The sequence below is a fragment of the Protopterus annectens genome, chromosome 2.part1 (assembly GCF_019279795.1).
Source record: "Protopterus annectens isolate FY-2018-M chromosome 2.part1, PAN1.0, whole genome shotgun sequence".
Classification (NCBI taxonomy): domain Eukaryota; kingdom Metazoa; phylum Chordata; order Ceratodontiformes; family Protopteridae; genus Protopterus; species Protopterus annectens.
The window spans coordinates 514,581,012-514,604,694 of record NC_056729.1 but is presented as its reverse complement, the minus strand read 5'-3'; the positions used below and the strand labels follow the sequence as shown (position 1 = coordinate 514,604,694).

General features: G+C 37.7%; 1 protein-coding gene across 3 annotated transcripts in view; it reads right to left on the bottom strand.

Annotated features, from left to right (window-relative positions):
• The window catches only part of LOC122794129, a 594,614-nt gene that overhangs the window by 414,730 nt on the left and 156,201 nt on the right, over positions 1-23,683 (bottom strand). For all 3 annotated transcript variants that reach the window (XM_044062306.1, XM_044062307.1, XM_044062308.1), the window contains exon 5: positions 5,034-5,098. In XM_044062306.1, coding sequence (XP_043918241.1) covers positions 5,034-5,098 — 65 coding nt within the window. The remainder of the gene's footprint in view (positions 1-5,033; positions 5,099-23,683) is intronic.

Genomic DNA, 23,683 nt, shown 5'->3' with positions numbered 1-23,683 from the left:
TGGAGGATTTTTTTTTTTTGGTGGGGTAGGGATAGGTGAAGCCTGTGTTTTTGGAGGACCAGGGTTTGGGTGGATGTTACCACTTAGTTAAGTATAACTTACCGAATGCTGTAAAAAAATGTCACAGGAATTATACATGTCGACATTATCAGTTGTGTGGATGTGTAAACCGAGGAAAATATTTTTAGCAGGCAACTTTACCAGCTGGAATCACAGCTGTGGTAGTGTATATAAATTGCATGCAATGTTGCAATTCAGTTCATGTACACTGAAATCTTAAATGGTGGCAGAGTTTATGTCCTTGGAAGTATACAAGTATAATTCAAAGCAGAACCATACTCCAAATGCAACCATCTGGACTTCTTTTACTGAAAGTCAGTTTAGCAGAAAGAAAGGAAGATTTGCATTCAGAAATTCAAGTTATTTCTCACTGTAAAAGATTCAGCCAGGAAGCCTGAAAAGCCACAGTGTTTCACATTCATGCATGTCAGTGCATTTCTTAAAGAGGGGAAGGACTCATTAGCAGTGACTAGACATAATTTTAGGAATTATTGTGAAATTATGAGTAGGAGATTTAGTTATTAAAATATAGTCCAGTAATCACCAACTGAAGCACAGGAGAAATATTTTTATTGTTCATTCATTTTTATCACTTGCACATGTCTCTTGCTTGTATGTACTTGACATTAAAAAATTAGAGGGAACATTGGTTATGATGTACCAGCAAATAGTATACAAGTACCTGACCAGAGTAGCTAAAGAAATGTCAGAACTGTTCCAAGCTAGGGGTATCAAAAGAGAAAATCCCAACAATTATTCACTGCAAATGTCCTCTTCACTCAGGTTATAGTGTTTGCTTTCTACAGTAATCCGGAACTTACTAAAACTTAATAAAATAAACTTTAAATAAAATAACTTGTAATAGCATGAGAAGGAAAACACAAGAAGAAAAATAATTGTAGTTTACAAACTAAAACCAACATTTATGTTGCAGCCAGATTAAAATCATGCATGTTGTTTGGGCAAACTGATAGCATTGAGCATTGCCGTCTGTGTCTAGTACCATATTCTACCACATGCATACCTCTCAACTATCCAGATTTTCATAGAATGTTCAGATTTTTGTGAAATTTTTTGGGCTAGTCCTCATAAAATTTTTGTTTTCTGGCAAATCACTGAGGATTGAAGTCACTAAATAATGACATCCACTTGAGTTTCAGACTTCATCTCCTTCAGAAAAATATATGTTAACACATGTCCTGCTAGTCTATCAACTGTCTCATTTTATACCTGCAATATTTAAAATGTGTTCCTACTTCTGGGCTTTTGTCCCCCATTATTTTAAGCTTTTTCCAGATTTCTCTTGTGAAGAGGTTAAAAGGTATGACCACATAACTTAAACTTAAGGGTTCAAAGCATTTAGAATCTCCCTGCACAGCTCTTGCTCTTTAGTTATTACACAGGAGATTAGTTTTCACATATACACACACATACATACCTCTGCCAGTGGTATAGACTGGAGCCTAACTACGTAAGTCAAATGAAAACTGGTTGCACAGACAGACAAACTCTATAGGTTCAACACTATATGGAATAAAGGCTATCCTTAATCACTGCTCCCTCCTACTCATTTATTTCAGACCATCCTAAATGATTTGGTAGGATCACTTGTGACAAATCTGCCAGAAGGCCATCACAGGGATGTCTTAGCCTGTGGCTAAATACAGATGTTCTTGTCTATTAAATACACATCTGGTCTTTCTAGTGAATAGCACAGAGATATAGTTCAAGCCTATCCTTACACTGCTGTGATCCTTGTTCAGAACACAGAGTTCATACTTGTTAGTAGGCTGAACATAGCCTAACAATTTCTGCACCATGTCTAGGAGTATTATCTTCTGTTTTTAAAATGGATGAACAGAACTACACACAATACACAATTCTGAGGAACATCGGAGACCTATATGGTGGCAGAATCAATGATTTCTTTTTTTTTTAAATGAGTTCCCCCCAGCAATGAAGTCCTATGCACTGCATCTAAAATGTCTGACACTGGCTGTAATAAAGACACATAGCCCATTCTATTCCATGTCTGCCATCAGTGGGCAACCTTTGGTAGCATATGAACATTTAGACTTTTTAATAACTACTTGAAATGCGCGGTGGTGGTGCTGCGGTAGCGTTGTCGCCTCACAGTAAGACACTGTCCGGTTCAATTCTCAGCTAGAGCGTCTTCTGCGCGGAGACATTCGTGAATGGGTGTACCTTCGTTAAAGGTTGTGCATCAGGCCTGGCAAGCCGGTACGTAAAAATCAACTGCCAATCATTAGCGGACCGGAGTTCCGCTGTGGCGACCCCTAACCGGGAAAAGCCGAAAGAAACAATAACTACTTGAAATGCATTTTTATTCACAACTGCACATCACCTCAACCTGCCTGACCAGTGCAGGAGAGAATACAAGTCCCGATGTATGGCACAGTTTTACACCTGCGAGACTGCTACTGTATTAATTCAGTGTCAAAAGTAAATCTAACCATTCCTCTAAGGAATCCTTATGTTACATGCAACTTTAAGAGGTCGAATAACATCAGCCTGAGTACCAATTTCTGGGGTTTCTAATGCTTTACTAAGGGTTCCTTTATAAAGACCCTCCAAGTACAGCATCTGAGATAACTATTTACAAGTTTACACTATAGGTGTCCTCTCACACAGTATTCATTTTATGCATGAAAGTATTGCGTCAGACCATGTGAAAGACTGCGTTTGTGTCCAAAATTATATCTACAACAGACAGTTGCTCACTGCAGTGTAGGAAATCTCTTAAGATGCCAACAGGTAATTAGTAAGAGTGACCCTGAACAGTATGATTCTGATGTATGTTAAAGCTGCATGCTAATAAGAGGTTTCATATTCTGTCTTTGTGGAAAAAAATATCACAGTTATCTGATACACAGGTTAAGTGGAATGGTTTATAGTATCAGGGATCTTAACAAGCTCCTTTTCTGAAAAGGAGCTAGCATGTCACTCTTGGACCCTGACTAGCTACTCCATTGATGAAGGAAGTGTTAAAGCATAAAGCAATGCCTTTACAAGGTAACTGATGAGCTCTTTGATGATCGTGGAAGGATTAAAACTCTTAGTTTCCTAAAGTTAATGCAAGTAAGTTTAAACTTTACCTCATCCATTGTAAAGAAAATCATTGGTGGAGGAAAGTCTTGCTAACACAATGCTCTCCATCCTGATAGGCCTTTTGCTAGATAATTCAGCTATGAAATCTTGGTCTGCATAGAAGGAATGACAAGGTTTGACAATTGCTCATACCAGCACTACATAAAGAGCAACCAGATTCTTCACAGCACAAGCCACATATTTTGTACTAATATCTCAAATTAGTCTATCACAATAACCTCTTATTGGACCCAATATTAAATAGTAGTACTTATAAAAATAACATAAGAAAGTAATCTGATATATATATATAAATATATATATATATATATATATATATATATATATATATATATACATACATACATACATACACACACACACACACACACACACACACACACACACACACACACACACACGCACACATGACACGTTACTTAAACAATTTTCTGATTTTCTGTCAGTGCTGACCACTTTGTTTCATAACTTCATGGGCAATACAAAATATGAAAAAAAAGCTTAGCTTGATACTTAAAAATGAAACCTATCACATTATGATACTTCTAATCAAATTGTGTTTGCCGTGCTCTTAAAAAGTACACATATATTCATACCTTGTTTAGAATGTAATTTCATGCATCAAATGTGAACCTCATTTAGATTACAGAAAATAACATGTTGGCACTTGACTGAAAATTTAGTTTTCATATTCATAATATAGCTTGTAAAACATACTACTGTAAATTTCAGTCAAACTGAAAATCACTGAAGTAGCAAGATTTTGTTCACCAGACTAAAGACAGGCTCATAAAACTTTGCAGTCAGAATTTTTGCTCCACATTTGCAACATACTCATCTTATAGTTATAACATAACCTAAACAGGTTAATATTTTTTGATTTAGCACAGATCTTTGCATACAGTGACTATTAATTCACCCTTCCAGAGGGATTGAACAGTAACAGTTTCATAGATGATCGGGGTCCATGGCTCACAGAGGTCATGCTGAGAGTTCTGACTGGAAATGTTTTAAAACAACCAAGATACAACCATTAATGACATCCAACATTAAGCAATGGCCAACATGTATCTGCAAATGGTTATTAAACAGAAAACAGTCATTTTATTTTTATACATGTTTTGCTGCTCTGCTTACCACGTAGTGAGTCATCAGCGTTTTTGTAGAAGCTCTCCGCCCCCCATGCATGCTGAAAACAGCCCAAAGGGATGGGTGTGCTATGAAGAGGTATGAAGCTCAGCACTGTCATAGTACTGCTGATGTAAATCAGTCATATTGTCATACTGAACATGGTTGAATGTCTATTTTTGTCAGCCTAAAAATATATTCTGAGTAGAGGGGGAGCACAAATGTGTGGCTCCCAAGAAAGGTGAGTTAATTTACAGCAAAATAAAACACTGAGATATGTTTTAATTATTTACATAAAGAATACTGCATACTAAACGCAGCCCAATTACAACAGTAAATGAGCAGTTGCTTCCTTACCTAACTTATAAAGGAAATCACACTAACTTTAAACAGCTGATAAAAAAATAATTGAAACACTCATACTAACAACATGGTTCTAGCTACTGGCAAATTGTTAATACTGATGTGTCAAGACAGTATCACCCTGGAGTATTTCCCTTAGATACGTCACCTCATCTTGCTTTTGTTGTATGCACTTTTACTGAAGGCAGTCATGGCGGAATAGAAGCTTTAGTAAAATGAATGTTGCACTGCATAATGATTAAGACAGATGTACAAAAGATATCAGAATCTTTGGCATACTCATGTTTTACTTACACATAAGTGTTTGAGCACAGCTTAAAAGCACAAGAAGTAGGTCTGTACTGCTACATTACCTGCTTTGGTTAACATCTTGCACTTGGATTCAGGAGCATCTTGATCTTCAATATGAAATCTAAAACTGAATCAGAAAAAAGAACAAGAATGCATTAGTTTCATAATACTTAACTTGTGACCACACAGGGTAAATATTTGTTCTTAAAATGTAAATGTTTGCTGATTTCTGTTTGTCAAAATTGATTAACAAAGCCAGTGAGTATCCTAGTATAAAATATCATGGCTGAGCAAATTAAGAGACCAGCAATTTAAGGCATACTGTGTTGTGGCCTTTTTATCTGTCTCTCTGAATATCTGAATTACCTTGTTAACTACCTCTGACTATACTTTTCAATGACACTAGTTGAAAAGTATTCTGCTTTTTTGTTACTTTAGATAATTAAAATTATTTCAACAAATAAATTCTGAATTTAGCATTGTCACCTCAAAGCAAGAGGTTCTCTGGTTCAATCCTCGGTTGGGGTGCCTTCTGTGCGGAGTCTGCATGCCCTCCCTGTGGCCGCGTGGGTTTCCTCCGGGTGCTCCGGTTTACTCCCACATCCCAAAGACATGCTGTAAGTGGATTAGACACTCTAAATTGGCCCTAGGCATGAGTGTGTGTGTGCCTTCTGGGGAAGGCTGGACGCTGGGCTGGCAACTAGACACCGTAAAACTCCACTGCCAATCATGAGCTGACAGATGATCCGCTGTGGCGACCCATAACCGGGAAAAGCCGAAAGAAGAAGAAGATTCTGAATTATCTTGCCTAGGGCTAGTTCATTGCTGTACAACTTTAAATTTGGACAACCACCTGGGATATTTCACTATGTTTCATTACAAAATAACGGTATTATAACAACTCGTATAATTTTGGGAAATCACCAGTACAGTACTGTTTGCAAAAGATCCATGACTAGTCCTATTTAAAAATTCTCCATAAATTTCATCACATAAGAGAAAAAGTATGTCTAACAGGCACTCAGCAAACCCAGTGTCATGAAAGAACTATCACTGACAGTTTATTTATAGAAATACTGGTTTCACAATTCAAACATTTGTCAATATTGTTTATTTTGCAGTTGTTAACAAGAAAACACAAAGCTAAGAAAAGTCATTGCAGAAAAAACACTATCTTAAATATTAAAAAAAGAGAAAAAGACAGCAAACAATTCAAGTACATTTCCATGCTGTACTTGTTTCTGTGCAAAGATGAAATATTATCAGTGCATCGTTAATAATCGTTATGTCTGTAAGACATTTTAAGGGCAAAAAGCTGGAGTCTGTCCCCTTAGGAATTTAAACTAATAACCAATTAAACCGATGTACCTGTCTGCAGGACAAGCATTAGGTGAAATATTAACCTAGGCAATGGGCTCCATGGTACCCCTATACTATATGCCCCCCCAAGTTCTCCCCATTCTTGTCTTCCCACACCATCCAAAATATTGTTGTACCTTTTCTCATATCATGTCTTACTCATTAGTTGTTTCCTGCATTATTTCAACACACTCTTACTACTCAAGATTGCTGTCTAATAACTGTGGAGGAAATAATTTAATTAAACTGGGGTTCTGAGGGCTGCTAGTCTACATAAGCCATGGGGCCCTATATGCTATGAGGTTCATTTTACCGTGTTTTTTTCAACATCCTTCTAATTCAGTGATGGCCAGAACATAAATCATGATAAAAGAAAGGGGATTCAGTCTTACTCTTAAACTTTGCCATTTCCTGTGTCCTTTCAACACAGCCTAAATGACCAAGAGATCTCTGTAATAACTTTGGAATAAATAAAGGGTCTGGGGGGGTGCTGTGTCCTCAGTAGCCACAGGGTTATAGATGTTCTGAGATGCATTTCAAAGCAAAGATAGACACCTGTATATGTGGCTGATGTTTAATTTTGAGAAAAGTTTAAAAAAGTAATGATCACAGTAATACATTCCAGCTTGCTGCTCCTAAACAGTACACTGCCCCTAGACAAGCGACCTTCTGAGCATACCTCTAAGGTTTGTAAGGAAAGGTAAAGGAATGATGACCTCACTGTCCCTAGCCCCATTACAAACTACAATGACCTTATGTCATACCTCTGAGGTTTGTGAGAAAAGTAAAAGAAATATAGTCCACACTAACTCTTACTCCCCCAACACAATCTACAGTGACCTTATGTGAACTCGTGTGAGCAGGATTAATTTTAGGTGGGGGTTCAGAGCAGTGGTTACTACTAAGCCTGTGTCAAAATTCATTTATACAAATAGGGCTATGGGGGTCACAAGCTCTGTGATGATAACAGGTATTGCCAGTGATGCTACGAGAAGTAGGGCAGTGAAAGTTTAACATATGCCAGCATGGCTAGCTGGAATTTTGTAAATAATTATATCTCATTTGTGTATCAAACTGATTTGTACAGATGCCTGTGTTTAAAAATGTATTTGTATAGTTGCTTGTGTTAAAATGTATCTACAGTGTGCCCTGCTGGAAAGAAAAGAAATGTACATGCATTATTGTAACTGTTTAAATGTATACATTGTAACAGTATATACTGGAAGAGAAGAGGTTAATCCACCTGACTTTAAAATATATCTGAACTTAAATTACTTTATGGGTTAAGCCATAAAGATGTTTTTCCACCACTGTCAGCAATATGTGACATCCCCCAGTCTAGGCCAGTAATCAGGGAGCCTGAATCTTCACCCCTGACACTGGAGATGGATGTTTACATGGAATACAAATGGATACACTCAGTGTTTCCAGATGCAGACCTCTCTGCATCAAACACAATTTCTCTTAAGAGCACACAGGGAACACAGTCATCCCGAGGTCTGGATTTCTCTATCTGTGTCCCACCAGGTCCCCAATAAGACTCCCCACTGGCACAGCTTCAGAGTTAAGTCCTCAGCCTAGTGCCCAAGCCAAGTCCTCCACCCCCTCTGTCAGTGAAACCAATGGTCTGTGTCCCTACTCCAAGTAGCTCTCACACACACACTCACACACACACATACACACACACACACACACACACACACACACACACACACACACACACACACACACACACACATTGAGATTTGACACACACACACACACACACACACACACACACACACACACACACACACACACACACACACACACACACACACACACCTGGGAAAGGCTGGCACAGGTTTACTAGCTATGCCCCCTTCTGCCCAGACTATAAGGTAGTTATCACTGCTACCAAGCACTACAAAGTCAGCTACCTAAGGATCTTGCAAGGGTACCCAATTATATTGAGTGAAATTTAATATTAATACAAATGGTAATGTTGATCAAACAGCTAGGCTTTCAGGAGTGGCCAGAGTTATCACCAAATACATATGTACAAATACTCTCAAAACATAAATATTTTTCTAAAAGGACCAGACACAATGTGAAGTTTGCATATATTAAGTAATAAATAATAAAAGAACAAGACAATACTAAACATATATTTACAGTAAACACCAGAGTTTCAGTCATATGGAATATTAAAAATAACACCTATGGAAAGTTTCACACAGTTATAGAAAAACAGTATTTGTCTAGTATCACTATCTATTCCTAACTGATCTAGAGAATTGCTGTTCCTACTTACTGAATAGAGCAAGGCAAGATGATTTGGGTGAGTGGTCCTTGTTGTCAGATCCAAGACAGAATACAGAATGCTGAGAGCAATGTCCTACTAATACCTAAATATTATTTCAGAGTTGATTACACAATGACATCACATCTGGTCATCTGACTCTGTTTCCCACACTATCCCCCATCACTAGAAGCTGACAGGATTTTTAACACCCATGTGTTTCTATACACACAGATAGAGCTTTGCCTGATGTAACAGATATATTATAAATGTGATGTAGTGGTTTGAAGATATGGTGCACCAACATTTGTGTAGTGGTCAGTGTTTATCTTACTACAGCTGACCTGTTAATTATAAAAGATGAAATTCCCAGAGTTTCAGTATTTAGTTTACTAATTTTCTCAAATGGTTTTTAATCACCTTACACTGACTGGCTAGTTCACAGTTGCAAATATATATGAATATCAATAGGCTGTATAATAGAAGGAAGAATATCTTAGCAAAAATTAGGAGGTGCAGCATTCAGCAGGATAAAAGCATTCTCATCAAACTAAATAAACAAGTCAGGGGACAAATAAAGTCTACCAAAGCCAAATTTGAGGTATGTTTGGCCTCCCAGGCTAAGAACAACCACAAACCATTTTTTAGCTATGTCCGCAACCTCAAAGGTAATACACAATTGTGTGCAGAGCTCATTGAAAATGGAGCTACCTATACTGAGCCAAAAAAATATAACAAACTTCCTGGCTGATAAATTCAGCTCCAACTGTACCCCTCTCTCTCCCTCAACCTTCACTCAGGGAATACCATCAAATATAACTCTGCCTACTATCACTAGGGAACAGATCCATAATGATCTCTCTAAGACCAAGAACACTGCATCAATGGGCCTAGACAATATCCCAGGATGCCTTCTAAACAGCATGAAACATGGCCTATCAGGGCCTCTTGAATTACTATTTAACTGTAGCCTCCAAACAGGCTTCATGCCTTGTGAATGGAGAACAGCAACAGTCATCCCTCTGCACAAAGGTGAGCCATCTACAGAGCCTGGAAACTGCAGACCCACAAGTCTCACTAGTCTTATATGTAAAGCCATGGAAATAATTATCATGGAAATGATCCACAGAGATATAGTAAACCTCCAGACACTGGACCCAACCCAGTTTGGTTTCATCAAGGGCAGATCATACCTACTCAACCTGGTGGACTTCTTTGAAAAGGTAACCAAAGCAATGGATGAGGGAAAAATGGTTCACACTGCCTACCTTGACCTGGCCAAGGCATTTGACACAATACCCCACTTGCACATTGTTGACAAACTCAAGAGGTTAAGTACAAACTCGTTTGTCACCCAGTGGATAACCAACTGCCTCACAGACAGGACCCAGGAAGTTACAATTGGGGAGTCCACCTCTACAAAGAGGTCAGTCACAAGTGAAGTCTCTCAGGAATCAGTCCTTGGGTCCTCCTTTTCAGCATTTATGTCTCTGAAGTCAAGGCCAATGGATAACTAAATTTGCAGATGACTGCAAATTAGGAACTGTCATTGAATTCCACACTGACACAAATGTTCTCCGAGAGGGGCTGACACAGACAAACAACTGGTGTCAGAGCCATGGAGTAAAACTAAATGCCAAGAAATGCAAAATAGTATCCTTTGGGAAGTCATCCACCCCTGGTAACTATCATATTCACAACATACCCCTTAGAGATGACCCAGTAATCAGGGACTTAGGGACACACATAGATAGTAGTGAGGAAGTTATTCTATGTTGCTCAACTTATAAACAAAGGTATGGCATCTAAGTTCAAGGAAGTCATTGTCCCACTGTATTCAGCATTCTTCAGACCTATCATTGAGTACAATACCCCTTTTGGTATGTACCTAACTAGGCATATCCAACAACTGGAACGTCCATAGGGGCTCCTCACTAAAAGAATACAGGACATAAGTAAAATGCCCTGTGCAGATTGCCTCAAGGCCCTATCCCTGTATTCTGTCTCCTACAGGCTTTTGAGGGGAGATCTATGCCTGGCATACAGGGAATTGTCACACCCCACTCTGTTGGACCTCCTGCATATCCACAAAACAAACAGCACCATAATTACTCATTCTAAATACTTAAACCTTTCCTGTGATATATATATATATATATATATATATATATATATATATATATATATATATATATATATACATATATATATATATATAAAACCTGCTGAAGATACAGGTATGTATCCCAGAGACTACCCTGTCCATGGACAGGCTCCCCATTCATGTGAGTTCTTCCCTAACCCAATTCAAATGCATCTTGGATAATTGGATGGGGAACAGGAAATTTATCCCTGGTTTGACACCTATGTCTCTAATGAACACTGACAACCTGTAAATGTTTCATTTTCCAGGCCCCTGGTTGTAAATGTTTCATCTCCCCAACCCCTGTTTACACTTATCAAGGGTATCAGAACTTGTCAGAGATTTGGGATGCATGGCTAGGCTTAAAAAGGTCCTTGTGGTTATTAGCCTAGTAAACACCTATGGACCTATATACAATAATATGGTAATTTAATACTTTCAGCTGTACTAATGTTAATGTATTGTCCAGACCTTGGTTCTCTGACTCACTGGAGTTCTAACTGCTAGAATGTTTTTTTTCCTGAATGCCAGAAAATCTGTAACCTCCTTCTATGCAAGATACATATCCTCTGAGATTGCTGATCTCACTGAAAATACATTATCTCTTTCAGATGCCTTTGGCTTAGGCTTCAGCAGAATTTACGTTTTGCTGGATGGATGCTATAATCAAAAGACTGCACATCAAGATTATTGCTTATATAGAGATTAGGACTGCATTCTCTTAATAAAATCTGCTCTAAAAATACTTTTATTGAAGTTATGTTCCACAAGCTGGAAACAAAATTAAAGAGAAAATATACAAGGTGATAAGGGGAAAGTGGGTAAAGGTTAAATGTAGTAGTGAGACACTCAGCTTATCACAATCAGAATTCATATGTCTGGTGAAAAAAAATGAATCATCATCATCATCAGCCTCCTTTTTTCCATTTTTTCTACATGGGGTCGGGGTATTGTGTTAACTGTTGCCAACTCTCTCATTTCAGTGCCACACTCCTGCCTTCTTCAACACTCGTGCCTGACTGTCACATATCTTCTTTTACACAATCCATCCACCTCTTTGCTGGACATCCTTGCTTTCTCTTACCTTCTTCCTGTCTGTCCCAAATCTTCCATCTCCTTACAGGTCACTTCCAAAGATTGAAAATTAATCATTTGTAACTGTGATTCATGTCCTTTAAATTCATAGTTAACACAGCCCATTCAAGGTTAAGCAAAGGATTTTAGGGAAATCATTAATTTTTTTCACAACATGACCAAATCACCTTGTGAGAAAAAAAAAGCATACTCGTGCCAGTGTACACAAACAAAGGGGCCATCCACAACTGTGGGCAGTACAGAGACATCAAACTTCTGTCACATTGCATGAAAGTTCTGGAGAGGGTGATTGATAAATGGATATGCAGAGTAGTAGAATTTAACATGGGAGATGAGCAGTTTAGATTCAGATCATGATGCAGCACAATTGACCAGATGTTTGCATTGAGACAGATATTTGAAAAGACGCTACAGATGAGGAGAGAGTCCAACTGGGCATTCCTAGACTTGGAGAAAACATATGACAAGGTCCCAAGAAAGCTGATCTGGGCAGTACTGCAGTGGTTTGAAGTCCCAGAAACATTGGTAGAATTAGTGCAGGCTATGTACAAGGACCCAATGGTTCAAGTACAAACAGTGTTTGGCCTCACAGAGGGGTTCCCAGGGGTTGTGGGTGTACATCAGGGTTCTGCTCTGAGCCCGCTGCTGTTCATACTAGTGATGGACTACATTAGCAAAAAGGTTGGAGGGGACAGAGCAACAAAGGTGCTGTATGCAGACGATGTGGCAGTACAGGCAGACTCTGAGCTAGAACTTCAGCAAAGGATAGGAGAATGGAATGCAAATCTGAACTGAAGGCACATGGGATGAAACTAAGCACAAATAAGACGGTGGTAATGGCAGCAAATTGGGGAAATCTGAAGAAGCTGAGAATAGAGATAGAAGGGAAGATAGTGGAACAGATAAACAGCTTCAAGTATCTGGGGGGAGTAGTTGAGGAGAAGGGTAGTCTGAATGAAGAGGTCAAAGCTAGAATCAGAGGGGCTGCAGCCAACTGGCATAGAGTATCAGGTGTAGTCTATGACAAAAGAATGCCAAAGAAGCTGAAAAGTAAGGTGTACAAGACAGCGGTACGACCAGTACTACTGTATAGAACAGAAACCTGGGCAGTAAAGGCAGAACAGTTAAAGAAGCTAGAGGTGATGGAAATGAAGTGCTTGAAAAAGGTGATAGGATGCACACTGTTGGACAGACAAAGAAATGAGGACATAAGAGCAGAAGCCAAAGTAGCTCCAATTGCAGAAAAGATCAAAGAGAACAGATTATGGTGGTTTGAGCATGTGTAGAAAAGCAGAAGACAATCTGGTGTGTCATAGACAGGGGTAAGTCAATTGTTACCAGTAATAAAACAAACCAAAATAGTCAATCAGTTTCTGCTACTTGCACCCAGAAAAAATAATGAAACTATATAAGTAAATAAATAGATCTTCCTACTGCAGGCAGAGGTGAAGAGATTTATATTAGAAGTCCTTTCCTTTCCATTATGAGCTGTCAACTGCACTTGATTCTGCAAGCATCTCTCAGTGCAGTGACAGTTTTAACACCACTGCAGTAGTGTGGGGGGTGGGGGCTGTCACTTCCTCTTGGACTACAAAATAAAACCCTGAACAAAGGCCTGCAATTTATCTATGTTTCTGGCTGTAACTGAATAACTTCTGAGTATAGTGTAAAACAAGCTCTGAGCCAAAAATAAATGAGGGTGATTAGAGACAGAGAAGAAGCAGTCATTTTATAGAAGATGACAGTGACTCACACGAATCCCATTATATGTCAATGACATGGGAATTCACCATTACTTCCTTATGTCTGGCATGAGTCATTCAAAGCATTATGGGAAAGAGAAAGGGCTGGGAAAGAACAAGATCACGTTGATACATTAAGCCCCATTGGTAACCATGTTGTGAAAAGCAGGCTAAAATTTCAAATAAAGCACTTAGAGTGATTTTGATGTGTTAAAATAGGTCAGGAAACAAAGATAAAGTGAAAAAAAAAACAGATTTTTGTTTAGTTCCACGGTGGAGTTTTCCTTTAAAATAAGCACTTACTTTCATAGATCAATGAGTGGATATTAAGTTACTACTTGTGAAATTTTGGGAGACCTTATGGTAAAGGAAAAAGCATTCAGTACTTGGCCTGTGTTATTTCAGAATTTCATTAACAGACTGGGTGTATAACACTACCAAGGAAATAGGTAGCAGAAAAGGGTCATAGGGTCATAACTAGCCAGCAGGGAACAATTGTGGAAGAAGGTGATACACAGCATTATGCATTAATTTAAGGGAAAGCATGGGACAGCCTAAACCACCACAAGTTTCACAAGGAAGGCGGGGGAGCTGGCTTAAGTAGACATCAAAGTCTGATAGTGAAGAATGAAAGCCATGTGAGAGAGCTAACAGAGACAGCATGACAGTAGTGATGCATTTTCTTTGAAATGCAGATAATCCAAATTATCACAAGGTCCTGTACCTTTGTGGTAAATTTCTTTTTATTACAATTTTCAGTACATAACAAAAAAAAAGAGACATACATAAGCAACCGAGTCTCCAAGTACACAAATTATTTTCCTCTTATGAAGGAAGTGAACATTTCTAAGACTCCAACAAGCTCCCTATTGAAATGTCAGGAATCTGTACCAAAGAAAAAAGACAAAAATAGATGAGAAGAGTGAATATCAAACATTATTCTTCTCCTTTAAACTTTTTACAGGGGAAACAAAGCTAGACATTAGTAGATCCTGCTATAAAACTTCTGAACACCAGAACGTGTACCACAAATGTTAGGTTGTAAAACCACAAAATCTTCAGTTAAAATGCTGTCAAATGAAAGACATTGAAACAAGACCCCCACATCCCCTGAATGTGTGTGTGTGTGTGTGTGTGTGTGTGTGTGTGTGTGTGTGTGTGTGTGTGTGTGTGTGTGCGCGTGCATTTGTGTACACATACATACAGACCCTAGTTCCATGGTCATGCAACACAGGGGAAAGGAAAAAGTCCTCAAATCAACAATTAGTGGTCTCATGTAATCTCTTGTCTGCTCTTATACAACCAAGCAAAACATTTTACAGATTCAGAGCAGCAAGCACATGCAGGGAGGGCTACTTAGCATATGCAGTGGGTTACAAGAGGACTCAGGAGATCTAGTGATAGAGCTCCTCAGCGAGGCATGGGCTGACACCTCAGTGAATGCTACAGTACTGTCACAGCATGCCTACACTTCATTAAGGCATTTTCTTGTCAGCAGCATTTTTCAGTGATTCTTTATCACTTGTGTCATTGGAGCCAGTTGTCCACTGTAGTGTTTTTTTCCACTCTTTCCCGCTATAGTACAACTGTAGAATTTGCATATATAAGTCAGGAATGTTGGAGAGGGAGATTCACTGAGGTTCAGGGGGGCTTCACTCCTGCAAAAAAAAGTTATACTTTTTGATTTTTAAAAATATCAGCTGAACACAGGGAAATCTAGTATCACAGTGGTTATGCATCTACATAGGTTCAAGAAATCTGAGCAGTGCTACAAGAGTCTGATGGTATGTTCACTGTTTAGTCAAGGTATAACCAACTATTAAAATACCATGTGGTCACAAGAATGCAACAAGCAGTCAAATAGCATCCTTGTAGAGCACCTGAGGAACTCAAACAGTGCAGGAGGCACTGAAGAAAGTATTATAATTGGGGCAATCAAGGAATCCAACAGCCCCTGGGTTTCACTCATGGTGTTTGTGCCAAAAAGGATGCAAGAAATAATGGGAGCATCAGGTTTTGCTTAAACTGCATGGAAAAATAAAATGACTCACAGGAGCAGATGTATAATCCACTGCCAGGACAGATTAAGCTTTAGAGAAGTTGGGTGGGTCTAAGTATCTGACGACTAATGACCTGACTAAAATGTTATTAACAGGTATCTTGATATCTGCAAAGTAAAATAGTATTTCTTCTCACTTAATACTATATTAACTACTACAGCTTTTCTTTAATTCTATCCCAAGCTCATATTCTATGCATTCTCTCTCTTAACAACATCTTCTCCTCTGGCTATTTTATACCATGCTCCTACCTATTTTATTTATTTCTCAGTACTACATTATCTCTTCTAGCCATTTTAATTCCATGATCCTACCCATCTTATTCTGTTTGTGGTCTATGATCTTTCTCAGTTCACTATGTAAAGTGCACTCATTGTTATTGTTATATTTTGCTGAATGTATGCTGCTCATATATATTTATAAACTGTTGAATTTCCTGATTATTTTCTTCTGTACAACAGTTTGAAAATTGTATTGTACAAACTTATTTATTGTTTTCTCTAAATTCATGTGGAGTTTTTCTCCCAAGGCCACCAGTAAAAATGGGCTATGCCCAGTTGGATCATCCCAGTAAACAAATGTAAATAAATTAAATAAAAAGATTGTGTTTTGCACCTAATTTGAGTTGTTTGAATTCACAAAAAAATGCCTTTCAGAATGAAGAATGTCACAGCAATATTTCAGAGATTGGTACACTGTATCATACAATAAATAGAAGATTATAGTCAATCTTACACAGACAGTACTGCATTGTTTAGCTGGTACAGATATGAATGTGTACAACAAATTTAAAATGGTTGGGTTGACTATTAAAGAAAACAAATGTGAGGTTGAAATGGAAGAGGTAATCTATCTTATATCAGGTTAGTGGTGACACAATTTGGTCACAGCTTTCCAAAGTAGAGACTTTCCAGGCATGGCCTACCTTTATGCAAAGTGGTATTACTAACATGTTGTCCCTTGCTACAGTACCATAACTATTCCTCTTACATACACTATTCACAAGACTATGCTAGATAAAAATCATCTGAACAGAAACTCAAGGAGGCTTTAAGTAGGCCTATTTTACTAGCTAGCCCAAAATGTATCCAAAAAGTTTACAGTGGAGGTAGAGTCTTCAAACATAGACTAGAAACTGTACTTATTTAAAGCTCTCCAAATGGGAAAAAAAAAACATCCAGCAGTATACCTCAGTCATAGATGCCAACCAAAGGAAGACTCATACATAACTGTAAAGAAGAAATGTTCAGAAATAGTGTGAAGTCTTCAAAAGCGTCTACCTTGTCTATAGTACATGAAAATCAAAATCACAGCTCATAATCCTCTGGTGACATGGGCATTTGGCAAAATGGCAATCTTTTTGGATGGAGTTTAGGATTATAGTCAGTTTTACAATATGACAATCCAGCACCAAAGATGTGTCAGCAATACAAATGCAGGTTGTTTATCAAAATAGGGGGACTAAGTGGTATAATTTAAAATGCACATTTAACCTACCTAGTCTACTTGTTTGAGGCATAATGAGTGGAGTATAAACGAGCTGAATTAAACTAAAGCAAATGAGACTTTTTTAATTTCATAAAAAATGCTTTTGCAAATCCTGCAGCATGTAAAATATGTACTAGAACTGTTGAAACTGAAAATGGAATCTGTTCCTCAAATGTGCACACATCTGCAGTGCTATACCCAACCTTCTCCCCAGAGTTAAAGGACTATGAAAACAGCTACAGTGTCACCAACATTTAAAACTAAACATGAAAGACTGGCTGAGACTCTTAAGTAGCAATAATATTTGTTATAGTCACCCACTGTCTTACTTCAAGGCTGGTCATAATGGACTGTAGTCTTGAAACAGACCTCAAGCTTTATTCCATTTACTTGTGGAATTGTTTATCTATTGTTTGGACTAAGGTAGAAATAGTAAGAATGTATTATATTTTAGCTGTTGCATGTGATAGATTAAAATGGGCTGTTAGAATTTTCCTATATGCGGTTTGTCTGTTTAAACACATTTATTCGTTTTCTTTTTTTCTTTGTGCAAGTTTAAAACTGCTTATATATTTGGTTTTACCTAGTACAAGCCATAATTTTATTTATTTCAAGTAAATATGTGTGTTATTCAAAATAAAATTATTGTGGCTGGTAGTTTGTTTATTAGCATAAGGGTATGAGCAATAGAATGGTGTACTAATAGCAGTTGTCTTTTACGTTTTGAAAAGTTACTGTTCAAACTATTGCTAAAATAGAAATTTTTAAAAGTTGGTTTATATTAAGGTAAACCATAGTCATGTTTTTCATACTCTAGTGTGGTCTACCTAGTGGCAACATTACCATGAAGACAAAGAAGAATGTGTTAGTAGCAGAGCGCTACCAGTAACCAGTCTTGGAATTTATTTTGCATGCATTTATGTATAAAATACATGTTGTCAAGATTCAAGTACTATTGCTGAGATTGCACTGGAAGATACTGAGATGAGTCTTAGGGGGTTGCAGACCTCTCAATCATACCAAATTCCTCAGTAAATGTCAGTTTTGAGGGCAAAATATTGGGGTGCCATGAATTCCCGAGTGGCCCCTTTAATTTCTGAATTTCTCAGCTTTTTTTTTTTTTAGTTATCACATGCAGGACGTGATGACATCAGCTTCAGGAGAGCAGCCATTAATTTTTAACTTTTGCTGCCCAAAAGAAAAGACTATGGTGGCACTCCTTTGGACTGTTTGGCTTAATTCCTGCCTGGTTCCAGTATGTGTTCTATTTTACATTTAGTAACTGCTCAGACATCGGCTGTGCATTTATTGCTCATAGCCATAGCTAGAGACAAGGTTAGTATTTAGTTTGCATATTGCTTAGTTAGTTGGTATAACAGTTTAGTTTGATCTCCATGAAATGGGAGTTAAAACTTCATAGTACATTTATAAACAGTGTAAAATTAGAAGACTTGCACCCGTATGGTACATAGTATTCATAGTTTAAAGCATTCAAAAGTTCAAGTAGTTGCTATATATTCATAACGCATTAAAGTATTATTTTTTTGTTTAACCTGGCAAGAGTTTAGAAGGCAGCAGGCTGGCAGCTAGGATTGTCACCCTGGTGATAATGGAGAACACTGGACTGATCGTAACTCAAGTCTAAGAAGAATACAAATACGAATTATACTCATTTCAGTCTTCTCCATTATTACTGTAAAGATTACCAAGTTGTACTAATTAACAGAATTTCCTCTCAAAAGGGGATTGACAGTATTGCAAGGGATGAATACCTCATAAATGGCATTTTCAAAAGGAAGCACTGATGCCATCATAATCTAAATTAGTGTACAAAACTCCTGAATGCTTGTTGTTAATGCAAGTCCTAGAGTAAACAACACTTAAGGTGTGCTGTGCAATTTGGATGTGAAGTGAACTTCCTACACCCAAAGCACTTTCAGTAAATTTTGAAAGGAGTACCAATGTTCACTTATCTAACTACCTGAAGGAGGAGCTATCTTACAGTATATCATTTTTCTGTTGTTCCCTTAAAAAAAACTGACCTGCCTCACATCCTTCCTAACCGAGCTTCACGTTACAATTACAAGACTCTTAAAACAAAACAGGGCAACTTCCACATGGAAACATAATGCTGCAAAGTATAGGTTTTTATACAAAAGTAAATTCTTTACAAAGATAACAAGTACCCACATACTGACCCAGCCATATGAAAGAGTACCTGTTGCGATCAGAATTTAAAATGTAACAGCAGTGCACATGCTTCAGTGCTTATTTTTCCTTTTAGATTAGTACTACAAAGATGTCTGATGCTGGATCTGCTCAGATGCATTGCTTAATTTACTGGTGCTGGATGATTGTATCTGCTTAGACAAGGAGGTGTGTGTACTAGACGCTGTGTGTTTGTTTAATTTGGTTTGTACTGCTGGATATGGATAGACAAGAATGTCCATAGCTAGTTTGTATTGATTTACTGCCTGGTGCTGTAACCTGTATTGCTTTAATTCCTGGTGCTTTATTGCCTGCTCTTAGCCATAGCTAGCTTGCATTGATTTACTGGTGCTGTAGCCTGCATTGCTTTAATTCCTGAAGCTGTATTGCTTTAATTCCTGCTTGTAGCTAGTTCTGCATTCTGGTACCGGCTCTATTTGTAACTGCTCAGACGTTTGCATATTGCTTACTTTTTCTTTTAAATTCGTAACTGCTCAGTGCTCAGACAGTATTATTTTAATTCCTGCTCATAGCGTTTGCATTCTGGTACCAGCTCTATTTGTAACTGATCAGATTTTGTGAATTTAGCCTGTATTGCTTTAATTCCTGCTCATAGCTTGTTTGCATTCTGGTACCGGCTCTACTGATTTGTAACTGCTCAGACACATTAAGTTTGCAATTTGCATACTTTTTCTTTTAGATAAGTAACGGTGTGCATTTATTGAGTTAGCTAGAAACTTTTGTAACGCTGTGCATTTATTGCTGGTAGTTAGAAATGTTAGATTAGTAACACTGTGCAATTATTGCTGGTAGCTAAAAACTTTGTGTGTGTGTGCATTTATTGCTGGTAGCTAGAAACGTGTGCATGTGCATTTATGGGTCTATATCACAATGTCGAACTAAAACAAGTTCGAATGTTGTAATATCGAACCCTAAAGTCTGAAAGTGGAAAATGGCAAAGCCACGGCACATCGACTTTTTTCCCAGGGAAAAAAATCGGTGGGCCATTTTCGGGGCTTTGCTATTTCCTCCACTATGGTGTGATCTCGGAGTTGGTATATTTTAGGAGGGTGTGGGGGCAAAGCCCCCCAGTTTAGTTTACGTTTAAGGTTACATTTTTTTTTGTCACGGAACAGCGATTTTTTTCCCCTGGGGAAAAAAATCATTGTTCTGTGTTTTCGGTTTTGTTGGGTTTTGGACTTTAGGGTTCGTTATTAAAACGATCAAACTTTTGTACGTTTGATGTTGTGATATAGACCGTGCATTTATTGCTGGTAGCTAAAAACTTGTATGTGTGCATTTATTGCTGGCAGCTAGAAACTTGTGTGCATGTGCATTTAGTGCTGGTAAATTGTGTGTGTGTGTGTGTGGGGGGGGGGGTCCTCAACTGTCCAAAGTAAAATTTGTGGTTTACTGGCAAACCAGTGAGAACTGAATTCACTAAATAATGATAGCCGTCTAAATTTCAGTTTTCCTGTCTTTCAAGAAACCCATGGTAACATAAAGCATTTTATTCTAGCAACTTTCTAAGATTATGTAAGCAATGTTTAAAATGTATCTCTGGTTTTGGGCTTTTGCCCCCACAATAAATTTTGGCTTTTTCCAGAGTTCTTGTGCTGCATAGTTCTTCAGGGGGAGAGAAGTTTAGTGCTCCGTATGCCAAGTCTATTTGTGTTAGTATCAAAACACTTTTAAAGGGGGTGGATGCTGCAGTCCTAAGAATGTCCTCTTTGGTGGAGATACCTAATAACTAGGAACTTTTTATCAGTTTGCCATCCATTCCCTATTGCAATATTACTAGCTTATTTTTTAATGTAACATAGGCAGTTTATTCCTCATGGGCAACAGGCACTTTATTTGTAGATGAAACAATGAAATATAAAGTTATTTGCTAGCAGCAACATCTTCATTATTTACAGCTCTCTTTAATGTAGAATTATTTAGATGACTTTTACTTCTGCAGAGATTGCACATATATACTGATACTGGTGGATTGTAGAAGTTTGAGTACACTTTTATGATGGAAATGTTCTGAACTGGGCAGTTTTGTCATTATTGGTTCATGCATTTTGTTTCATTGCTTACTGGAAAAATGTTCAAAACAATAAATTTAACATGCACTCTAACAAGTGTGCTGTATTATACAAGAAATATAATTTAATACAATCAGGAAGGTGAATCAAAGAACACATGTGTGTTTCGGAAGGGGCTTATGATTTGAAAGCAGCCCAAAGGTAATCTTTATCTGCCACTGGCCAGATGCATTTTCTTTGAATGTGGGTTTCAATGCTGTTTCAATGAATGTGAGTTTCAATGGCAGACAAGACTTAATGCTAAATCTATTTTCATTGTGAGACTGTACTGCTTTGTTTAGCAGATGTCTATTACTGTTTGTGCTATAAAATGTAAAATAAAAGTTTTAAATTAAATCCAAATAATCATTGTAGAAGCAAAGCAGTATCCATATTACAGTGTTTATGGTAAATGGGGCAAAATAGCCAAGTAATGGGGCATTAGAATGGCTGCAGGGGGGAGGGATGTGTATAGGGAGGTCCCATTTGACCATGATTTTGTGAGGGGGATTCGAGGCAAACTCAGACAGCCCCAGGGGGTACAAACTCTAGCTACACCACTGATCAGTAGGGCATTGAGAATGGGTTTTGGAGGTCCTAGCAAACTACAATATTCGTTAGCTAAGATTAGAATATTGCCTACCATTAAATGCCCTACTTTTACCACAAAGCCCACGTACTGCAAATCACAAAAAACAAAATCCTAAGGTTCATCATCTTCTCCCTTCTCAGTGAACATCATTGCTACACATTTAAAAAAAATGGTTACCATTTACTGCAGGGTCTGGGCTTTGGGGCCATATTTTAGTTGTCTGTTCTTCAGTTTGTTTGAAAGTTGGTATCCCACACAATTCCATCAGAGTGGGTGGGGTTACATAATTATATATGCAAATTTTATGTTAATCGGTTTACAGATTTATACCTATTTTTGTGGACCTTTGTCCAGAATTTTGATGTTTCCAGGTTGAGAGGTATGGGGGGTTTGAAACCCTGGGTAGCCAGTGATTAAAACTGATCTACAGCTGTACAGTGTAAAGCTTATTTTGATGTGGTAGATTTTGGTTATAATTTGATGCAGCAGTGCACATTTACCATATATTCTTAAGGCCCAAAGCCCAAACCATGACATACACTGGCAAAAACAGTGCTTAACATGAGACCATAACCCCAGTCTTCACACCTGGCATAGAATCTAAGAATATTTGCAGCCTGGTTATAAAGGTTAGATCATTTTAAATATATTGTCATGATCTTAGCCTTACTGTGTGGTCTTTTTATAGTAAAAGCCACTGAGGACTTTTAATGACTTAGAAGGTAAAATAATTATTTGGGGCAGCTTGGAAAGATGTTGTTCTTTGCAACAGATAACATGCACCAAACTGTTTGTTATGTCTTTCAGTCTTAGTACCAGATGATACTGAAGTACTGATGTATACATAGGCTGGGATTTAGGATTCAGAAAACTGATAATCACTGTTTAAGTCTGTTACTCACTGTGTGAGAATAGTATTCAGAATGAACTTAAAGATCAAGTGTAAAGGGATTAAATGGAATGCAGCATCCGCATTCTATTTCCACCTTTATTATTTCATGACTAAATCATGGTGTGCTGTATTGTTTTTCACTTAAAAATAAAAACAAGCTTGCATCAGGGAAGGGCATATTCTCTGGTGAATGCTAGCATGTTCAGAAATCCTTCCATTCGCCCATAGTGAAAGCTATATTTTGAATAACTTTTGTTTAATTTTTAAAGTATCAAGTAAAAAAAAGTAACTGCAAAGACACAAATGCATTACATTCAGTCTTCTTATTTCTATTCTATTTCTGCTTCAATTCAACATGCCAACAAGGTTTTTAGTTAGTACATCCAAGTAGGGGTGATTTTATATCTGTTTATATTTCACTGCAGCACAACGCTAAAGGTGACAACCTAGATTTTATCTTTCAGATTTGTAAAATGTTTCATGTTTAAGGAAAGAATTTTATACATACATTTTTGTAATGAAATGTCCAGGATTTTCATTTCCAATATGCCTGGGCATGGACAGGCAAAAAAAAGAAGTCTTCTGATCCCTCTAATATCAAACTGAAATAACCACCGCTAATCCAGGAAACACCAGCGATAACCACTATGTCCACAGAATGAATGAGTTCAGTAATCCAAGTCCAAAAAGGAGCAGGCACACTGAAGTAAAAAGAGAATTTATTTAAGCCAAACACTGAAGCTTTTCGTTGGCGCTCTGCACCAACTTCATCAGAAAAAA